The sequence below is a fragment of the Trachemys scripta genome, chromosome 8, assembly GCF_013100865.1.
Source record: "Trachemys scripta elegans isolate TJP31775 chromosome 8, CAS_Tse_1.0, whole genome shotgun sequence".
NCBI classification, from domain to species: Eukaryota; Metazoa; Chordata; order Testudines; family Emydidae; genus Trachemys; species Trachemys scripta.
The window spans coordinates 7129265-7148383 of record NC_048305.1 but is presented as its reverse complement, the minus strand read 5'-3'; the positions used below and the strand labels follow the sequence as shown (position 1 = coordinate 7148383).

The window sequence follows — 19119 nt, the reverse complement described above, 5'->3', positions numbered from 1 at the left end:
AATCTTTCCATCTTGCATAATCACCTATGAGTTGACATGAACCAGCACCATTATTCAGTAAGCTTACTGATCTGTGAGGAGATTCAGCAACGGAAAGAGGAGGGAAAAACCACCTCTTCGTGCAGCATTAGGCAGGAAGAGGTGGTGTAGATTAGCTTCACTTTCTGGTAGTGGGGGAGGGCAAGAAAGATTAATCTTCCGATGCATTATGAAAAAGGAAAACAGAACTGCAAACTTTCTGCGGGGACCGGACTGAAGACAAGAGATCATAGGTAACATGTGTCCCAAGGTAACACAAAAGAGTATTTTAGTTCAAAACAACTCTGTAAAAAGGTCAAGAAAAAAGTCTGATATTTACAAACATTGGGACCAGTTATGTGACTGACTATAACAAACTGGTATGGAGCAGTCTCTAGTAATGCTGTCGCTAATCACCATGCAAGTGGTGGGTGTTATGCTAATTTCTGTCCCAGAGTAAAAAGAGATGCATAAAAATCTAGCAAAGATGAAGCCATTTGTGACAGGAGGTTAGACAATACACACATTGCAATAATATATCACACACAAAACACTAAAGATAGAGTATTCAATGCAGAAGGTTCATGGAAAATAAAATTCAACTACAGAAAAAGTTTTCATAATTAAACTTTATTTCTTCATTTTTTCTTAATACAAAGCTTTGGCATTAGCAAACTTTAATGAAAAATAAATGTACTAATTATAACTGCATATGCTGCATGATCAATAAATGATGCAAAAAATAGGTGTCTCTCCAAGGCAAATCTGTCAGAAAGTGTTTCTTCAATACCATTCTGCTCTGTGGGGTAAGAAAGAGGACAGAATATTTATATTAGTTAAAGTTAATACTGAATGTTTAACTAAAAACTGTCAAATAAAAGTTAGTGTGAAAATTATATAGAGCTAAAAATGGTGAATGCGGTTCCCCACATCATTGTTACTATAATGAGTGATGAATATCTGTTACTAGAATTCTTCACAACCCGGCCTTAGGTTTGAGTCTTGCTTCTAAACCACTGGGAAATTATTGCCCAATGCCAGGAGCCTCTGGACTATGAAATGTGGTTGTGCAGTTGCTTTTGGGAGGCCAGTCTCAGGTTATTTCTGGTGATATAGAGCAAAATTTGCCTATTATCTAAATAATTAACAGGCAAGGCAGCAGAGAAGTCAGACAAGTTCCTGGAAGTGTCTCCCCAGCCTGGGAATACCATCAGATGTTTTAAGGCCAAGTGAAAGCAGCCATTTAATGAAGTGCCCCTTACTGTTATTTCCTTCTTATTATTATAAAAATGGTCATAGTTGTCTGGAGCCATTATTTATCTTTTGTACGTGCACATGAACACAGCAACAAATGCCTTAAATCAACCTGTCTGAACAGTGGGGGAGACAGAAGAGGAAGCAAGCAGCAGGGAATGTCCCTTGGAAGGGTTTCACTGACTGAGAAATGCTCTCTGAGAATACCACCACAGAATGCTTAGCATCGTCCACTTGCTTAGTTTACTACTACTTCTCCTTCCTGCTTGCTTCATCTTCCAAGATGAAAATGGAATCCCTACCTTCATGTTTAGTTATTGTTCACTGATTGCAGGGGCACTGTCAACATTCATTTTTATAGGGAGAAATGGGAAGTAAAAAGCTTTTCTGCTTTTCCTCCTTTCTTGCATCTATACTAGTGTGGCATTTCATGGAAATCACAACAGAGAGTCATGACGTTTCTGGCACATTGACCAACATAGGAGAAACTTTTCACCTGACATACTTTGCACATTAGGCAGCAGTGAAGCAGTTAATCAAAAAATAGTGGCATGCATACACAGGGGACAGGCCTAAACCAGGTAGCCTAACTTGGCAGCAGAGTCAGAGGTTGCTTAGACTCCAGTGAAATCCAGTGGGGAAGCCATGGAGGTTGGGAGGCTGCAGCAGGTACTGAAGTTCCATGAAGAGAGAAAGGGGCAAATTTTTGCCACCCCCCTTTCTGTACTCTTTCCATCTTCACTAGTCTATTTCACACACACTTTTTTTTTTAAAAAATAGTGTTTTTAATCTACTGACTAAGCTTTCAATTCTACCACTGTTGCTGATAGTTCACATGACAATGATGCAGTCTGCCTGTGTCACTTAAATACTGGCCTTAAGAAATTCCCTGGATGCAGTAGCTCCTTGTGAATAAAAAGATTTGGTGTGAAATTTAACGCAATACTTCCTGCTGCTTACTAAAAGAAAGAACCGCAACCAATAGAGCATCAACAGGAAGACAAGATGAGGAGCTGAAGGGGAAATGCCAGAAACGTAACTGGTTCTAGGAGTATACACTGACTGAGTTTTCTCTATCCTCTTCCTAATGCACGTGGCAGTGCCCAGAAATGCAGAAATTCCTTTTCACAGGCACATGTACACAACTCCTAACAACTTCCCTCCCCCAGTTTTTCTGGCTATTTTTCACAGCAGCCGACTGTCTTAAGTATGGAGGTCACCATCTCTAATTTTGCCAACTCCCTGATAACTAGCTGCAATTCGAGATCTACAAAGCTACAAAGCAAGCAGCAGCAGTGCAAACTTCCCATTACTGCTCTTGAGTCCCAAAATCCTCTGAAAGGAGCTCCCCTAGTGATGTAACATTTATATCCTTCCTCCTCTGTGAAAAGGAATTCCAACAGTGAAAATGGGCTTGCTGAGCTGAAATCTGAGAAACAGACTGAAGCTGCCAGAAAGCCACCAGATGGTAACAACTACTAGTTCCCATCAGGCAGAGTCTGGCCTGGTGGACTAAAGGTATAAGCTTACTATTTAAATGTATCAGCTGATTAAATGCTAATTCAAAAACTACAGGGTCTAACCAGGCTCTATGATACCCCACTCTTTTTTTGCACTTCCCCTTTGTGGGGAGCTATTTTAGGCAAATCTAGCTACATGTGCATTAACAATTTCTAGTAAAGACTTTTACATAGAAAGAGTAGGCACTCACTTTGAAAAACCTCATTTCTCCCATTCTTCCCCTCCTGCCACTTCTTCCCAGTGTTGCCTGTGACACAAGCTCCAAAAACAAATAGATAGATGCATATCTAAATTTTTACTTACTCGTCAGCATTCAAGCTAGCTGTAGCTTTGATGATCATGTAGCAGAGTGTGAGGGCACTGAGGAGGCCAAAACTGGCAATAATAAACCATTCTTCTGTTGATAAAGGAAAGGGAGGAAATCACTCGGGGGAGAAGGCTTATGTCAAATCGATGTGAACATTTCCCTCAAACGCCACTGGCAGAAGGCTACAGAGTTCTAAGCCAGGACTGGCACCAAGAAGTAAAGCAGAAGGAAGTTAGCCACAGAGTTACTGGTTGGAGAAGGCTAGCAAAGAAGAAGTGGAGAGAAGATGTGGAAAAAAAGCCTGGCACAACAATATCTCCTGGCTGAGTCCCAGGGTTAGCAATAAAGAAGGATCATTTAACAAAGTAAAGTGAAATGCAAGACAAGGAAAAATGTAAATGAAGGCTCTCCTCTCCTCCCAGTTAATATGGATATTGTCAGGGTTGGTTTGGAGAGCTCAAAATGTGACTTCATATACATGTGTATATAGACACATACTTATAAAAAAATTAAATTATTTTTTAAAAGCAAATACTTTAGTGCTATTTTTATTTAAACAAAGTTAGTGCCAGTTGCCAAGCACTAAACCACAACTCTAACAAATTTTCCACATAACGGAAGGATGTGATATTTGGAAAGGAAACAGATTTCAGTTTCAAATGATTATAAAAATGTACAAATGCTTTAAAATAAGAAATATTTTGTTATGACCTTTTAAAAAAAGCATTCAATATCAAAGGCATTATTAAACAGACACTATGCTCTCTCTCCTCCTGAGAAGTTCTGCATGTGCAAATAGGTTTAGTAAGATGTATTTTAGGCTTTACTTGAGCGTGCCAACGTGTATGTGTGTTATACAGAAAGTTAAAACCCGAAAAGCTTTTTTAAAGAAACTTTATTTTATAATCACTATCAGAATGAACTGGTTCTTATATTTGTCTTTTCTTTACCACGGTGTTCCATCTTTGAAAGGCAGGTACTACAACAGGGAACAGACAGTCAACACATCTGCCTTCAAGGAAGTTGAGCAGTTAGCCTGGTTTAATTGCAAACTTCTTTCTCCTGGATGGGAACACTCTGAACATTAAAAATTGTTACCAGGTTTAATCTGTGTTCGGGAGAGCTAAATAAGGGATGGATTAGTAATGACAGATGCTGGACAAAGTGACTTCTTGGTTTTGTGAACAAACTAGATTTGGAGTTTGGATTTGTCCTTCTCAGGCCAGCACACTAATGGATATTGATAAATTTGGAGGAAAGGTGGGAAAAGTGGAAAAAGGAAAGTCTTCTATCACAAGTTTGCTTTGTTGTAGCATCATAAGAAATGTTCCATAATGCACTGTATTTAAAAGCTTTTTTTAGTAACTCTGCTTATTAACATAGGTAAGAATACAAGCAGTGTCCCCCGAGTTTATGAGATTGGGTAAAAGGATATGAATGAAGAAAATATGAGAAAATCGACTACCCCCAACATGGATTTGAGTTCTGTGATGCAATGAGAAACAAACACTTATCCATACATCAAATAGTTACCCCAAAACATTTAGAAAATGATGCAATGCCATGCATACTGTATTCTCAGGGTCTTTGTTTATACACCAGAAACCCCAGGTGGAATCTACTCAGTGGAATTTCCTCCCGTTTTTCATTTGAAGAGAGCCCTGCAAATAGTTTGCTTTCACTGTCCTACAATATCATGATACCACGAAACATCCAGATTATGCTGGGTTCAAAGACCTTCGCATCAAACACAAAAATCGTAGGTTATAAAGGCAGACATGACAAACACTAGGGCTAATCTCTTAGATCTCTGCTCCTGGGCCTTAGAGGTTCCAAATGCAACACACTAATTGAGAAAGCGTCTAAGTACCCATGATAATACCTATAACCAACTTAGTAACTACTAACCAGTTCAATAATAGTTTTGCAGTATATTTTTGCTGTGTAAAAATAGACTCCTTTTTGCCAACCACGCTTCCCACATTGGTTACCAAATTAATTTTTTTCTTGAAGTTCACCTAATAATTGTATGCAGTTCTAAATGAATTTACCATTAATAATGGAAGTGTTTGCAACAGTCCCTGAAGTTACAAGTTTCAATAAAAAACATGTATATTTCTTACACTGAGAGAGGTCACCTTTTTCTCTCTATCGGGAAAGGTTTCACCGCTGCCCTGCTGTGCAGAACCACAGCAAAAACGGACACCACACAACAGGGAAACCATGAAACTATAATAAAGACAAATAATGCTTACTTGTTACAGCAATGTTGATCTCCCCTGTCCTTGGAGTTATTTCCCCGTCCTGTGGAAGCTGTGACATCCCAGAAGTACGTAGGGGCTCCAGGCTGAGTGAGTTGTCATTGGCAAAGTCACCAAGTGCTGATCGTCTATTGGCTGGCTGGCCTCTGGTGAGCCTTTCCATATCAAAGGCTACGTTATCTGTACATGGCACACTTGGCTGGAAAAACATTACTTCTATATTAAAATGTTAATTATTCAATACACAGGCAGCCTGCAAAAGTCTCCCCTGCTTAAGTGTTTTTTTTTTTTTTTTAAATAAAGAAGACACTGAATATGTACAAAAGCCTATCTCTATCATAGAGAGACAAGGCGGGTGAGGTAATATCTTTTATTTAACCAACTTCTGTTGGCGAAAAGAAATGTTTGGCTCTTCAGGTCACTGTGTGTAGCTCAAAAGCTTATGACTTTTACCTCACCCACTCGGTCTCGCTAATATCCTGGGACCAATAAGGCTACAACAACAAGGCTAAAAACCCTTCTGTACATAGGTCAGAAAATATTATGATTCAGGAGAGGGAGTTGAATATGTTCGTGGCCTATACACAACAGTATATTCTTAAGAGTAAAGAAATTTATTACCAGGGGCCATAAAAGCTGATTTCTTTGTACTCTACATCAATAGTGAGAGGTATTGGACAAGACATGTCAAATTACACTGTTTCCTCCTTTACCAACTCAGGTATGTTAATTTCAAAAGTAGCTTGCCCACATGTGTTATCTGCTGTTATTTCTAGAAAGTTTGTGCAGTTTGACACAGCTAGGAATGTGGGCCTGATTTCTCCCTTGCTGTGCTTGACCTGATAGCTACTATAGACATGGCATAAGCTTTTCCTTCCCCTTTATATGAAGGACATAATCTGCCTGAGAATCACCAATGCACTCAGAACTTCTCCCCAGACAGGAAAACAGGAGAAAGATCTCCTTTGAGACCATCCTCTAATGTCTCCTTGTGAATCAGCTAGCAGCTGGTATTTGCAGAATGGATTCTCCGAGCACTCAACCTCTCTATATGCATTTGAGGTCCTCTGGCTGAAAAGACAGATCAGAGGCCACACTCAAACCACAAGAAGAAGGGCTCCAACACAGCTGAGCAATATGCTCTTGCCAACCCACCATGCCTGCAGTGATGGATTTCTTATTATGAGCTACTTTGTGTGAAGAAGTTACTTGAACTGGCTGTATCAGTTATGTAATAAAGGTCACAAATATGTAACTTACTACAATTCCCAGAGCCTTCAAAATGTTCAGTTTACACATAGGACAGGTACAGTGTTCGCTAAGCCAAGGATCCACACAGGCTTTGTGGAAAACGTGCCTAGAAAAGAATACACAGGGGTACATACAATTTATTAACCTGCACAGCATAAACAGTCTCTCACTCAGATGAGATTTCAGAAATGAAACTTCCAATGCAAACAATTTAGAAGCTTGCAACACAAACTAGAAGATGAAGAAAAGAACATCATGGAGCTAACTGCAAAATCCATCTCTGTTAGTGTTCTGTGCTGTCTGGACCAAGGAAATCTAAAGTTCTGCTTTCCTTTGCCATCAGTTAATCATGATTCACTTAGGAAAAATAGAATTTAAAGCCCTGGTTCTGCACTTGGGCCTGCATACGCAGACCCTTGGCACCTGCTGAAGCCCCAATAACAGGATCAGTTTATAACGTGAACTACAGGATCTATATAGATCCACAACCTTGTCTTTAATGGGTGTAAAACTGTGACATACTGAATATGTAGGCATTCCACCAAATAACAGTGCTAGTAACTTTACACACACCTGTAGCAATAAATAACCTGTGATGTCTTCTAAGTATACTTCAGATTTTTGCAATATTTATATATTTTTTATTACTGATAATATATCATTTAGCTAAATATCAGGTATACAAATGAAGATCCTAATCCCACAATTGGATCACTGCAGGATTATTTTCTGCATATTAAGTTAGATTCTTCTGGGTGTAACCACAGTACAAACTGCAAGGTAAAATTTACATGCATGTTTTATTTTAGTATATGGTTCTAGTTAAGATCCTGTATCTATGTCAGACGATAATCCTTAATTTTAAACATTTTAAAAGGGGATATGTATAACAATTTAGAAAGTACCTATTGCAACAGTATTTAGGTACTGACTATCTCAAATAGGGACCTGCCCCATTAAAATTGTTCAAATATGCTAGCTGGGTTATTAAGTAGTCAAAACAGGACAAAAAACATTACAACTGAGAATAACTAATAATGGTGGAAGTTGGGATGAGAGCGTCCATCTCCTCTACCTTGACATAACAGTGCTATAATCAACTTTGGTGATTTTGCTGCTGCCTCTCCCTAGCAGGGGGCTAATCTTTTTAGTGCTTCTGTGCTTGTCATCAAGAGGGAGAGCTGCCACCTCTCTACTTTCCATCAGTTTAAACTGGCTTGTGCGGGCAGTGGCCGACCTGCTGACACTGACACCTTGAGGGAACTTTCTCTTGCAGGTTCAGAAGGTGACAACTTGCAGCAGCATCAATGTCTTTCCTTTCCTGGTTGAACTACATTGGCTGTCTCCCTCCCCATGCAGTTGTAGCTGCTGGGACACTTTGTGGCTTCTCCATGCTGGATTCTTGGGATAGGGGAGAGACTCTCCTGAATACAGCTGGGTCTCTGAAATACAGCCCTGAGCAGCAGTAGAGCCTCTCTGCAGCAGCTGCTTTCACACAAGTTGCTGCTTTCCTCCTCCTCCCATGTCACTAAGCTCCATCCAGGACTTATTCTCAATTAAGTGGCAAGAGCACAGTCCCATTAGAAGTCAAGTTTGAACTAAAAATCAATTGCCATATTACAATTAAAAGCAAACCAAACCTATTATGGATTAATTCTTGGCAGGCTTTTATAACTGGCAAAGGTATGTCAAAGGAAGGAGAAACATTTAGAAGCTTTACCCTATCATACATACCTTTTGAGAACTGGAAAAACAGGTTAACCATCTTATATAGTAAAAACAAATCTTCTGAAGATGAGAAAGCAAAATGGGCTTCTACTTGCACAGCATGTTAATTTGCATTGGACAAGAGATTTGTATCGCCGCCCGCGTGACTTGCAAAGACATGCTTTCAGACAGATTAATATAGAGGTAATTAACATTGATTTTGATATAAATTTAACAGGAAAGGACTGTACAAGGATAGTAACAACATGCTCAGGCAAAGGAAGATGATAGGCCTTCCTTGACCTGTCACTTTACCTGTAGAACATTTTTGGCAATGAGTAGTCGGGGAAGGAAATGGTATCAGTAGATTATCTACTTTAATACAACACAGCCATGTACTAATATACTTAGTCTACACTGAAAAGTTGTATTGGGATAATTATGTCAGTCGGGGTGAAAAAAAAAAACCACACACATACCCCGACCAACAGTTATGCCAACAACATCTCCAATGTATATGCAGCTATGTTGATGGAATAGAGCCTCCGTTGATGTAGCTAACATCGTTCAGGAAGGTGACGGTCCTACATGAGAAGAAAAACTCCTCTTGGTGTAGGCTATGTGGGCATAGCTAACTGAGAAACAGCTTTGTTCTGACATACCTGAGAGAATGTAAAGTGCACCATCTATTCCAGGCTACAGAGCAACCTACAGCTGGCCATCAGAGCAGCTCAGAATCAGAGAGGTGCAACGGCGCTGTATAGCTGCCTTTACTTCTACCTTCTATTCTGTGCCCCCTGAGATGCTGAGAATGGCATGTGTCTCCGAATTCTAAAATCATAGTAATACTGCTCATTCTTCCTTCTCTACCATACAAGACATTAAAAGCAGAACAGAGGAGGCATGTCACCAGGAAGCTACTAAGTCTCCAGGTTGACTTCCTGGAGAACAGCTCCTGAAAAGGTTTGTTAGTAAAAATGGAAAGAGGTAGTGCATATACAATAATAATTTTATGTCCACAGGTATTAAGCTGGTGGCAATACTCAAGTACATCAATGTAATTATGTTCTAATCAGTAGTACTTGTTCAAACCAACTAAGGGGAGTGGGGATGTACAGGTATAACTAAGAGTCTACTCTGGTCTGCAGAACCTTTACTACCAGTGATGATGCACAAGGAAAGATTTCAGCTTGACATTAATAACCAAGGTTGAGTTTGCACAGGTGGCAGTTAGGAAAAAATAACTTTATTGGAAATAGGAGTACATCTGATATCTGCAATTTTCCAAAATATTAGATTGTGAACGTGTCTCACTCTAAAAGCCAGATTAGAGTTTTAAAAAGAAATGTAAGAGACGAAAAGCAATAAATTGCCATCCTAAAGCAACACAACATAATTTTATGCACCACTGGATTGGAAGCCATTTAAACATGAAGAGAAATATGGAACTCCACTATGCTGAGGGGAGAGGTAGATACGCTGGAGGGTAGGGATAGGGCCAAAAGAAATCTGATGAGGTTCAACAAGGACAAGTGCAGAGTCCTTCAGTTAGGACAGAAGAATCCCATGCACTGCTACAGGCTGGGGACCGACTGGCTAAGCAGCAATGCTGCAGAAAAGGACCTGGGGATTACAGTGGATGAGAAGCTGGATATGAGTCAGCAGTGTGCCCTTGTTGCCAAGGCGGCTAATGGCATATTGGGCTGCAGTAGTAGGAACATTGCCAGCAGATCGAGGGAAGTGATTATTCCCTTCTATTCAGCACTAGTGAGGCCACATCTGGAGTATTGCGTCCAGTTTTGGTTCCGTCACTACAGAAAGGATGTGGACAAATTGGAGAGAGTCCAGCGGAGGGCAACGGAAGTGATCATGAGGCTGGGGCACATGATTTACGAGGAGAGGCTGAAGGAACTGGGCTTGTTTAGTCTGCAGAAGAGAAGAGTGGGGGGGATTTGATAGCAGCCTTCAACTACCTGAAGGGGGGTTCCAAAGAGGATGGAGCTCGGCTGTTCTCAATGGTGGCAGATGACAGAACAAGGAGCAATGGTCTCAAGTTGCAGCGAGGGAGGTCTCAGTTGGCTATTAGGAAACACTATTTCACTAGGTGAAGCACTGGAATGGGTTACCTATGGAGGTGGTGGAATCTCCTTCCTTAGAGGTTTTTAAGGCCCGGCTTGACAAAGCCCTGGCTGGGGTGATTTAGTTGGTGTTGGTCCTGCTTTGAGCAAGGGGTTAGACTAGATGACCTCCTGAGGTCTCTTCCAACCCTGATATTCTAGGATTCTATGATAATATTTTTAGTCACTTTTGACATCAGAACTATACTCTCCTGCATTCGTGGGCTGGTTTGACATGGTACAGTACGGTACGGCACGGCACAGCTATCTAGCATGGAGAGCTGTATTAACCAAGCTACAAATGTACTGCTGAATATGCTGGATTGTTTAATCAAGAAAATTTAAGAATCTCCACTAACCAGCCTGCTGATGTCCTTACTTCATTCTAAAATCTTTATTAAGGCAATGAATGTGGGACAAACATAAGTGTGAAAAATGGGATAGGTACTCTGCTCATCCTTCCTGAGCAACTATACAAAAAACGGTCCTCCACTCCCTATTTCCTTATTTCTGCTGTCAATAGTTATTAACTTTTTATTTGTATCACTCATGAGAGCACAGAAAAGATTATTCAGCTGTCCTTTGAGGTAGAAGTGAGCTTGCAATCCCATGGTACATATAATTACGTTACTGTGTTGTGTTACACATTTTAATGCTTTTAGTCACTTGTATTTTTTTTTTTTTAAACTCCATAGTCTGGATTTTAGAGTGGGACATGCATTTACAACAATCTAATATTTTGTGAAACAGCAGACATCAAGACTCCACGTAAGTATGAAAACAACTTTAATATGCTGTTATCAGCTAATCAGTGCTCAGTGCTATAAAACCTCTCAGATCAAATCAGACACTGAATGATATGGATTCCAATGTGTACCTAGTAAATATTATGAGATTATTTTAAAGAGATATTAACAGTCTGATAAGGTGTTTCTGTGCATTTAAAACCTAACTACTTTTCTGATATTTTCATTCTTTGCTATTGGTTCTTAAACTTCTTGAACTCTGGGAAACTTTATAAATGTTTTCCAATCTCCCCCCTCCCCCCAAGTTTTAATTTTAATCAACATATTTTTGCCTATTTCTCCCTCCCCTAAATATCCGGCTGGCCTTGATATGGGGGCTCTATATCAGTCCAGGTTATTTGGTATTTCCAGGGGTTGAACAGCAGTTACAAACTGATAAGGCAATAATGCACAAGTATGAGTAATTTATAAAGTTGAGCTTGAAAGAGGAAGTCCTTGTATCCACACCAGAGACCTTTTCCTCCCCCCAAAATACATGTGAATTAGTCCAATACGGAGCATTCCAAAGGGACAAACCTGAGTAGTTCTGAGGGAGCTGCTCTAACTCACATTAGCTTACTATGGTCTCCTAGAAACCTTATACCAGCAGGGGATAACAGAGCAGTGTGCTCCGGCCCTGTTCCTCCTCCTGCGCTGGGTGCTGCAGGAAAGAAGGCACAGAAGTCAGCTCTGTGGCAGCAAAGGACACCCCCATGCTGGCAGAATTTCCAGAAAGTGACTTTTAATTAGTTTTGTTTTCCTTAGAATGCCTGAGCCAATCAGCCTCTGCATGTGGGTATGTAAACAGTGACCGGATTCTGCTGTACAACGTGACCTCTTTGGGTGGTAAGCCAGCCTCACAGCTTCGGTTGAGAGATTCAGGCTAGTGGGGCTGAAGTTAGCAGTCTAAAAACAGCATTCGAAGCTGCGGTTCGGGCTGGAGTTCAGGCTCTGAAGCCCTAGGCTCCAGGCTGAGCTGTAACTTCAAAGGACTGTACTGTTGACCTGGGCTGGGAGGCTTGCTGCCACAGGCTGTATAGACATACCCTTTATGCCATTCCAGAAAGAGGGAAGTAGGCCTAAACGTTCCCCACAAAATAGCCCCATAATAGGGAGATTCTTTGGCTGGTGTAATTGTTCCCTACCATTCCCTAGTAAAGGGAGGTTGGGTACAATGCATTATACTCCAAAGAATGTTGCTCCAGCATAACAATCCATAGATGGTTGGTACAAGCCATCTCAATTTATAGTAGCACCAGAATAAGGCAGGCACAGATATGGCTAGTCATCTTTGTCACCCTCTCCATTCCTGCACCTAGCACAAAGGAAATTTAAGAAGCTGGCCCAAAATGTGTATGTACTGTATTTTACTTATCAATTTGGCATTCAACCTTATAATATATTTTAAAAATTTGCTGTGTTGCTTTTGTTCTTCCTTTCCTTCCTCTTTTCACTCTTCTGTTTCTCAGTATCCGTCCCCCCCTCCCTCTGTCCACTCTTTCTTTCCCTGCCTCTGGTGTCTCCCTCCTTCCCCTCTTCCTGACTCATTTTCTATTCCCATCTTCCTTTCTCATTTTCTTTTCCAATCTGATTTCCCTAAACTCCTCTCTCCTCATTTCTAAAACCATCTCCTTAGCTTCTCCTTCCTTTCTTTCCACACCACTCATTACACCGACAACTCGCTACCTCCTCATCACCCCATCCCCACTCTGGTCTCCCTCCTTTTTCCTAACCTCAATGCTGTGATGGAAAAGTGAAGTGGAATCTGAGTGGAAAAGTTATTTAAGAGATTTGTCTTTTGTTAGTGTCTTTTTGACACATTTGTTTCATTACTTGTTTTAAAAACTTATATAATAAGATAATACAATAGAAAAATTTTAAATAAATGCTCACAAGTCTAAAAATGATGTCACCCTGTGTTGAGGGAGGCTGGGTAGAAATGTCCTCTTACCACAAAGTTCCAGCAGCCATGTTTATAGGCTCTGAGTGTTGAAAAGATTTCAGCTTCTGGAGCACAGAGGTGGCTGTGTAAGAGACATTGCCTTTAACTACAATATGCACAAGTAATACTATGTTGTTTATATTAGTCATTTTCATATGTAATTAAAGAGGAGAATTTTACTGAATGTACTTGAATCTGCCACAAAACTCAACTCCTATGTGGACCAGAAAACTAGAGTCTTGCCACAGAATTTAGGTCCAACTTGCTACGGAGCACACAGGGCTTTGCTTACATTGTACATTGGGCCACACCAGATTTCATTGTACCAATGCATAAGAGTGTCAGACCAGGACTTTAAACAGGAGAGCACAATTCTAGCAGCTAGCAAAAGGAAATGCTAGGTTCACAATGGGCTATAAGAAGTAAACTACATTGGTGTCACATGTCATTGAAACCCACTGTCCAATGATTACAGCTTCCTTAAAAGACAGAGGCTAATGCTTTCATTTGGTGCTTCTTGGTCAACATACAGCTCTATCCATTTTCCTAAACATTCTCTTGCAAGACATTTCTTCATGTCTGGCTTATTGACTGTACTGTTTTTATTGCTTTATTACTGACTACAACTATGGTACCCAAATTAGAAGGTGGAGTGGCAGGGAGAAGAGAGTGGAAAGAGAGATTAAGATCCTATAAAGGTATTTATTAGTACACCCAGTTCCTTACCTGTTCATATCAAACAAGTCTAGAAAAGCCCATTATCTAAAGAATTCTGTTCACTGCTTTTGTAATTTAATACATATTTTTGAACATACTAAGTAAAGTATGTGCAATCTTGTTAGTGATATGAGGGGGAAAATGCAAGCAAAACTGCACCCTAATAATATTACTATGCCATGGACATACCATTCTTTGTAATGCTTTCTTTTTTCAGAGGTCAGTAAATTTTTTTTGTTATTACATGTAGCTGATTCATATGAGATCAGTCTTTTACTATAACAATGTTCCACCAGGAAAAAATTAAATATGAGCCAATCAAGATGCTTAAGTGATCTGAGAGATGCACAAGCAAGATTTAAAGCTAAGGCCAGAAGGGACCATTATGGTTGTTTAGTCTGACCTCCAAAGATAACCACTTAATTGCAGGGAATCTTAATTGTGTTTGGCTGATCAGCAGGCAATTTTATACTCTATATACAAAATATTCCCAGGCAAAAAATTAGAAACATTCAGTCTAATTTTTGTATCTATTATTACATCTATATTACTGTAGCTGAAAAGGGTAATGAAACATTCTTTCAGATTGCTTTGTGTATTTGACAGCAGTTTCATAGTATCATTTGTGTGGATTTAAGGTTTTCATATAGTTCCAGGGAAGAAAATGTTTAAAAATAGAAGCTAGGGTTGCAAGACAACAAAAATTTGTAGGGGGACCAATGGTAGGTGAGGTAAACTAATATTTTTTTTAAGTTGATATGATTCTAATTAAAAGAGTCACTACCAAATGCCCATAATACATTATATATTTACTCTCCATTGTTGAATGTTGTCTTAGAAGCTCGGAAATACATTTTTCCATGCTCATTTTTTCTTCTGCCATCTGGTAAACATGAGTTATCTTTTTGTTAGTGCCTCAGAGGCCAACATGGTAACCAATGATTTACTTCAGTCTGTGCACTAGGATTTTATGCTGACCTGTAGCTGTTTTAACACTTTAGAAGCTATTTTGAGGGAGTTTCACTCAGCATGTGCATGCGTGTGCAGTGTTCTGCTGAAAAGGAGGGTACGTTTCTGGCAGGGATGCAGAACTAGTTTGGGACTCCTTAAAGAGGCCGTCCAAACTGGTGAAAGACAGTTCAGCTTGTCTGGTCTTTCTTCTGCCTACTACTATAATCCTTGATACACACAGTTAGGCTGGGATCCAGAAGTAGGAAAACATGCATTATGAGAGATCATCAATCTGGGAGGAACTGGCATGGAGCCAGCAGAAGCTCTATCAGGCTTTTGGGGCACGATACTCTATGCCTGCTTTATTGTTTGGGGATGGGAAGGACTAAGGAGGCTGGGAAGGACTTAGTTCGAGATGCAGAGCAAAGTTGAGGGAAAGCAGTCTATTTTACTTTGTTCTGGTCCCTCCAACTAAGTCAAATTTACTTTTCTTTAGGGCTCTAAGTGTTAATATCAGCAGGAATAGTTCTGGGAATTGAACCTGCACAGTATCAAACAACTGCCATCCACGTCATTCATTGTATCCCTTCTGCAGCAAGACGAAATACATTATTGATTCGTTAGTTGCTTAAGGTGAATAATAATGTGGATACCTTTTTATTTCTCTCTGGGACCAAAGCAGATTTAGGAAATTTATAGACAATTTATCACCATTTAAGAGGTCAGGTGTTAAGCCTAAATTGGTTGATATTCATTTTAATATATTAGCACTTATTTAAATTTACAGGCCCTATATTTTGAAACCCAATAAATAAAACCAAGTTCTTCTCAGAATTAGGTGTACTCCTTATTCCCTACAGGTGCCCTTTACATTCCATGTGTTGAAGTCTGTTGGTTTTCAAGACTAGAAACAAGTCTCAGAAAAGCAAACCTCAAATAAAATCCCTGCTTCTACAATGAAATAAGAGAACACATTTCATGGACAGATCATCTGACACCATTTGGCTCTCAGTATTAAGACATAATTTAATTATTGCAAACTGATATAAAAGAAAGCTGAAAATACTTGTACTCAAAAACTCTGATGACTTTAGATCAAGGTAATTACACATGAAAAACTGTTAGAACAAACTTTCTAGGATAATGGCATCCACATGAAGATGCGCATGAATCACTCAAAGAACAGCTAAACAAAAGTTTTAATGACAGGAGGGAAAGAAGTGGGAGAGTCTGGAGTCTCTAGATAATCTTCTCTAACCTGGACCCACAATTAGTGTTACTATGATGTAATTGAAGGTTCTTGAACTACACCCTGGAATTACGGAGAATCAAATAGTCTCTGAAATTTCTATCCAGCAGCTAATAATAATTTGTAGGGCCCTTGAGGACAGAATATTGTTGCATAAGAGTACATAAAAACTAGTGCATTTTTAAAAGTATAATTCAAATTTGGGTAAAAAATTTAGACTTTGTAAAAACAAACTTTTACAACATCAAAGACCAAGAAAAATGCTCCCAAGTGGTGTTTTTTTAAACACCACATTTCAAAGGAAATAGTTTCTAAACAAACATGTCTCTGCAGTGTTTGTTACCCAAGCACTGCAGCACTGAAAACCTAAAAATGAGACATTTCACTGATTTTCATTGTCCAAGACACACACAAAAAAGTAAATGAAGAATACAGGGAAAGTGAATTGATTTATAAAATCTTCCTGCCCCAGTAAACAAAGGCATTAACAGAATCATCCATGATAAAGACATTTTTATTTACTATACACAATTATAATTTGAGATTGTTTCTTTAATATCTTATAACAGCAGAAATTCATTATGCATTAGAAGAAAAAATTTCCAGCTATCTAGGACAGCTTGCAGGAGGATTTAGAAGACTGATAATGAGCTGCAATATGCCCCCCAGGGACATGGGACTGATGTCTGGTTCCGACACTGTGACTTAGTTGTTTCTTAGTGTATCATGCATATAGCTATTTATATACCAAACGTAGGCCAAGTTGCTGGATCTTGGCTGCATGTATGCATAGTAATGTACATATTTCTCTTTTGGAGGGGGGAAGAGGAGAAGAAAAATGTGTTATAAAATGAAAGGGAAAGATATCCTTGGTAACAGTCAAAGCTCCCACAAATTATTAGATAATTCTTCCAAAAATATTCACCACGCACAAAAAGCAGCTAAACTGAAAATCTGCTACAGAGATAATGTCACATAGCTCTAAATCGAGATCTTTGGGATGGAAGGCAAATGAGAAGACTGAGGCAAGAGCACAAGGATAGAGTTTGGTTGCTACACTTTAAGTGCCAGTACTGGATAGCCGAAATGATTTTCTTAAATAGTCCTTGATGTCAACACTAAGGTGGAGATGGGGGATGGCAGCATTTCTAGTAACTGGGAAATGCTTGAGCAAGCTGGAATTGCTTAGACCTCTGGTTCTCACCTTTTGGTCTCAGGACAGCCCATCACAACCCAAATACCCAAAACACAAAATACCTTTAGTAAAAGAAACATCTGGCTTACTAAATATTTCTGACCCACATAATATACACACTTACATAATAAGTACTAAATAAGTATACCAGGAGTACCATAATGGCAGGTCCTGCAGCTTCTGTCCCACAGTGCTGTCTGGGCTCAGCTCCATGCTCTGGGAGTTGTGATCTCTGGGGTTGCAGTGCTGCTCATGTTTGGTGGAGGCCAGGTAGATCAAATTTGTGAGAGTGGTGTTGTATCCTGGTGCATGCTGTCACTGAGCCACTCAAATTTGGCCTTTCTGACCCCTCATCATCATGATGGAGAGGTGGCTAGGCCAAATCTAAGCAGTGCTGTGACCCTGTACTTCATGTTGCAACACCTGGAGCAGAGAGCCGAGCCCAGCCAACCTCATGGGGCTGGAGCCACAGAATGCAGGGTGGGCTCTGCAACCCCTGCCAACCCCCCTTACCTCACTGGGCAGAATCCCTCCTGCCCTACCCCACAGGTCTCCCATCTAATCCTTTGATACATTCTGGCAGCATAATTTTGGGTTGGGACCCACATGCATAGCAGGATACCAGGTTGCAGTATCCACTGTGTGGAATTTTGCATCTATACTTTAGTTTACTATAATTAATGCAAGTACTGGGTCTGCCCAATCTTCAATCCTTAAAGCTCTCTTTGTCTCACTCACTCTCTCCCAATTTTGTGCCCTTTTCATGGTCTTCACTTCCCTTAAAAATCACTTCCTACTTCCAATAGGCCAATCACCTGCCATTCCTCTAGACTCTCTTCTTCTTGCATAGTCTCCATTGTCAATAACTCTGCCAGCTCCCACCTAATTGTATTGTATTAACCTTATTTAGATTGCATGCTCCTAGGACAAGGGACCTGTCTAAACTAGGTATGTGTAAAATATTATGCACACCTATGTTGGTATATAACAGGAAAGAGCAAATGCTAGATAAAATGAAACAAAGGGATGTAAACAAGAATCAGCATAAACATTTCTTAGGAATAAATCCATTAACAAGAGAAGAAAAATTGCTAGCTTACTTGCATGGCAGAATGCGGACAACATCGTTCTGCTTGTAACACTCGATACAGACAGCACAATGATCAAAGTCTGGGTCTGTTTCCTAAAATGAATAGCATGAAAACTCAAGTCAAGAGTTAAGACTACATTAAAGGTAAAGTAGACATGATTAGTAAACAGGAATTCTACTGTGGCAGTGAGGATCAAATATGCAAAGTGGCTATGAACAGGAAGAGGCAGAAAAGGGTGAAAATATGCCTCACAAAGAAGATACAACACACACTTTACATGCATATCAAAGTCACCATCTCATTTAAATCTAGCATTTGTGTATATCTTAAATTTAAACTAGAATAAGATAGCTATAATTCATTTGTATAAATAGTACTTTTCATATTGACTCAAAAGATATTATTTCCACAGGACTTTATTTCAGTTAAGATCTAGTCTACATCATTACTTCATAAAAATATAATTTATATAATATTAAAGCAGATTTTTTTCATCTCTTGCTATAATCAGAGCTAAAAAACTGCTTTATTTCATACTTCAGAAAGTCCAGTGTTTCCTACTCCTCAGACCCAAGAAGAACAGGAGTACTTGTGGCACCTTAGAGACTAACAAATTTATTAGAGCATAAGCTTTCGTGGACTACAGCCCACTTCTTCGGATGCATATAGAAGAAGAAGTGGGCTGTAGTCCACGAAAGCTTATGCTCTAATAAATTTGTTAGTCTCTAAGGTGCCACAAGTACTCCTGTTCTT

The 19119-nt window shown here is 39.6% G+C and overlaps 1 protein-coding gene across 1 annotated transcript in view; it reads right to left on the bottom strand.

The window, feature by feature from the left end:
- Nucleotides 1-629: 629 nt before the first annotated feature.
- The window catches only part of RNF130 (ring finger protein 130), a 69229-nt gene continuing 50739 nt past the window's right edge, over nt 630-19119 (bottom strand). The window contains exons 4-8 of the mRNA XM_034778887.1: nt 18376-18458; nt 6622-6718; nt 5356-5560; nt 3097-3190; nt 630-817 (exon numbers count right to left, since the gene is read on the bottom strand). Coding sequence (XP_034634778.1) covers nt 802-817; nt 3097-3190; nt 5356-5560; nt 6622-6718; nt 18376-18458 — 495 coding nt within the window. The 3' untranslated portion in view covers nt 630-801. The remainder of the gene's footprint in view (nt 818-3096; nt 3191-5355; nt 5561-6621; nt 6719-18375; nt 18459-19119) is intronic.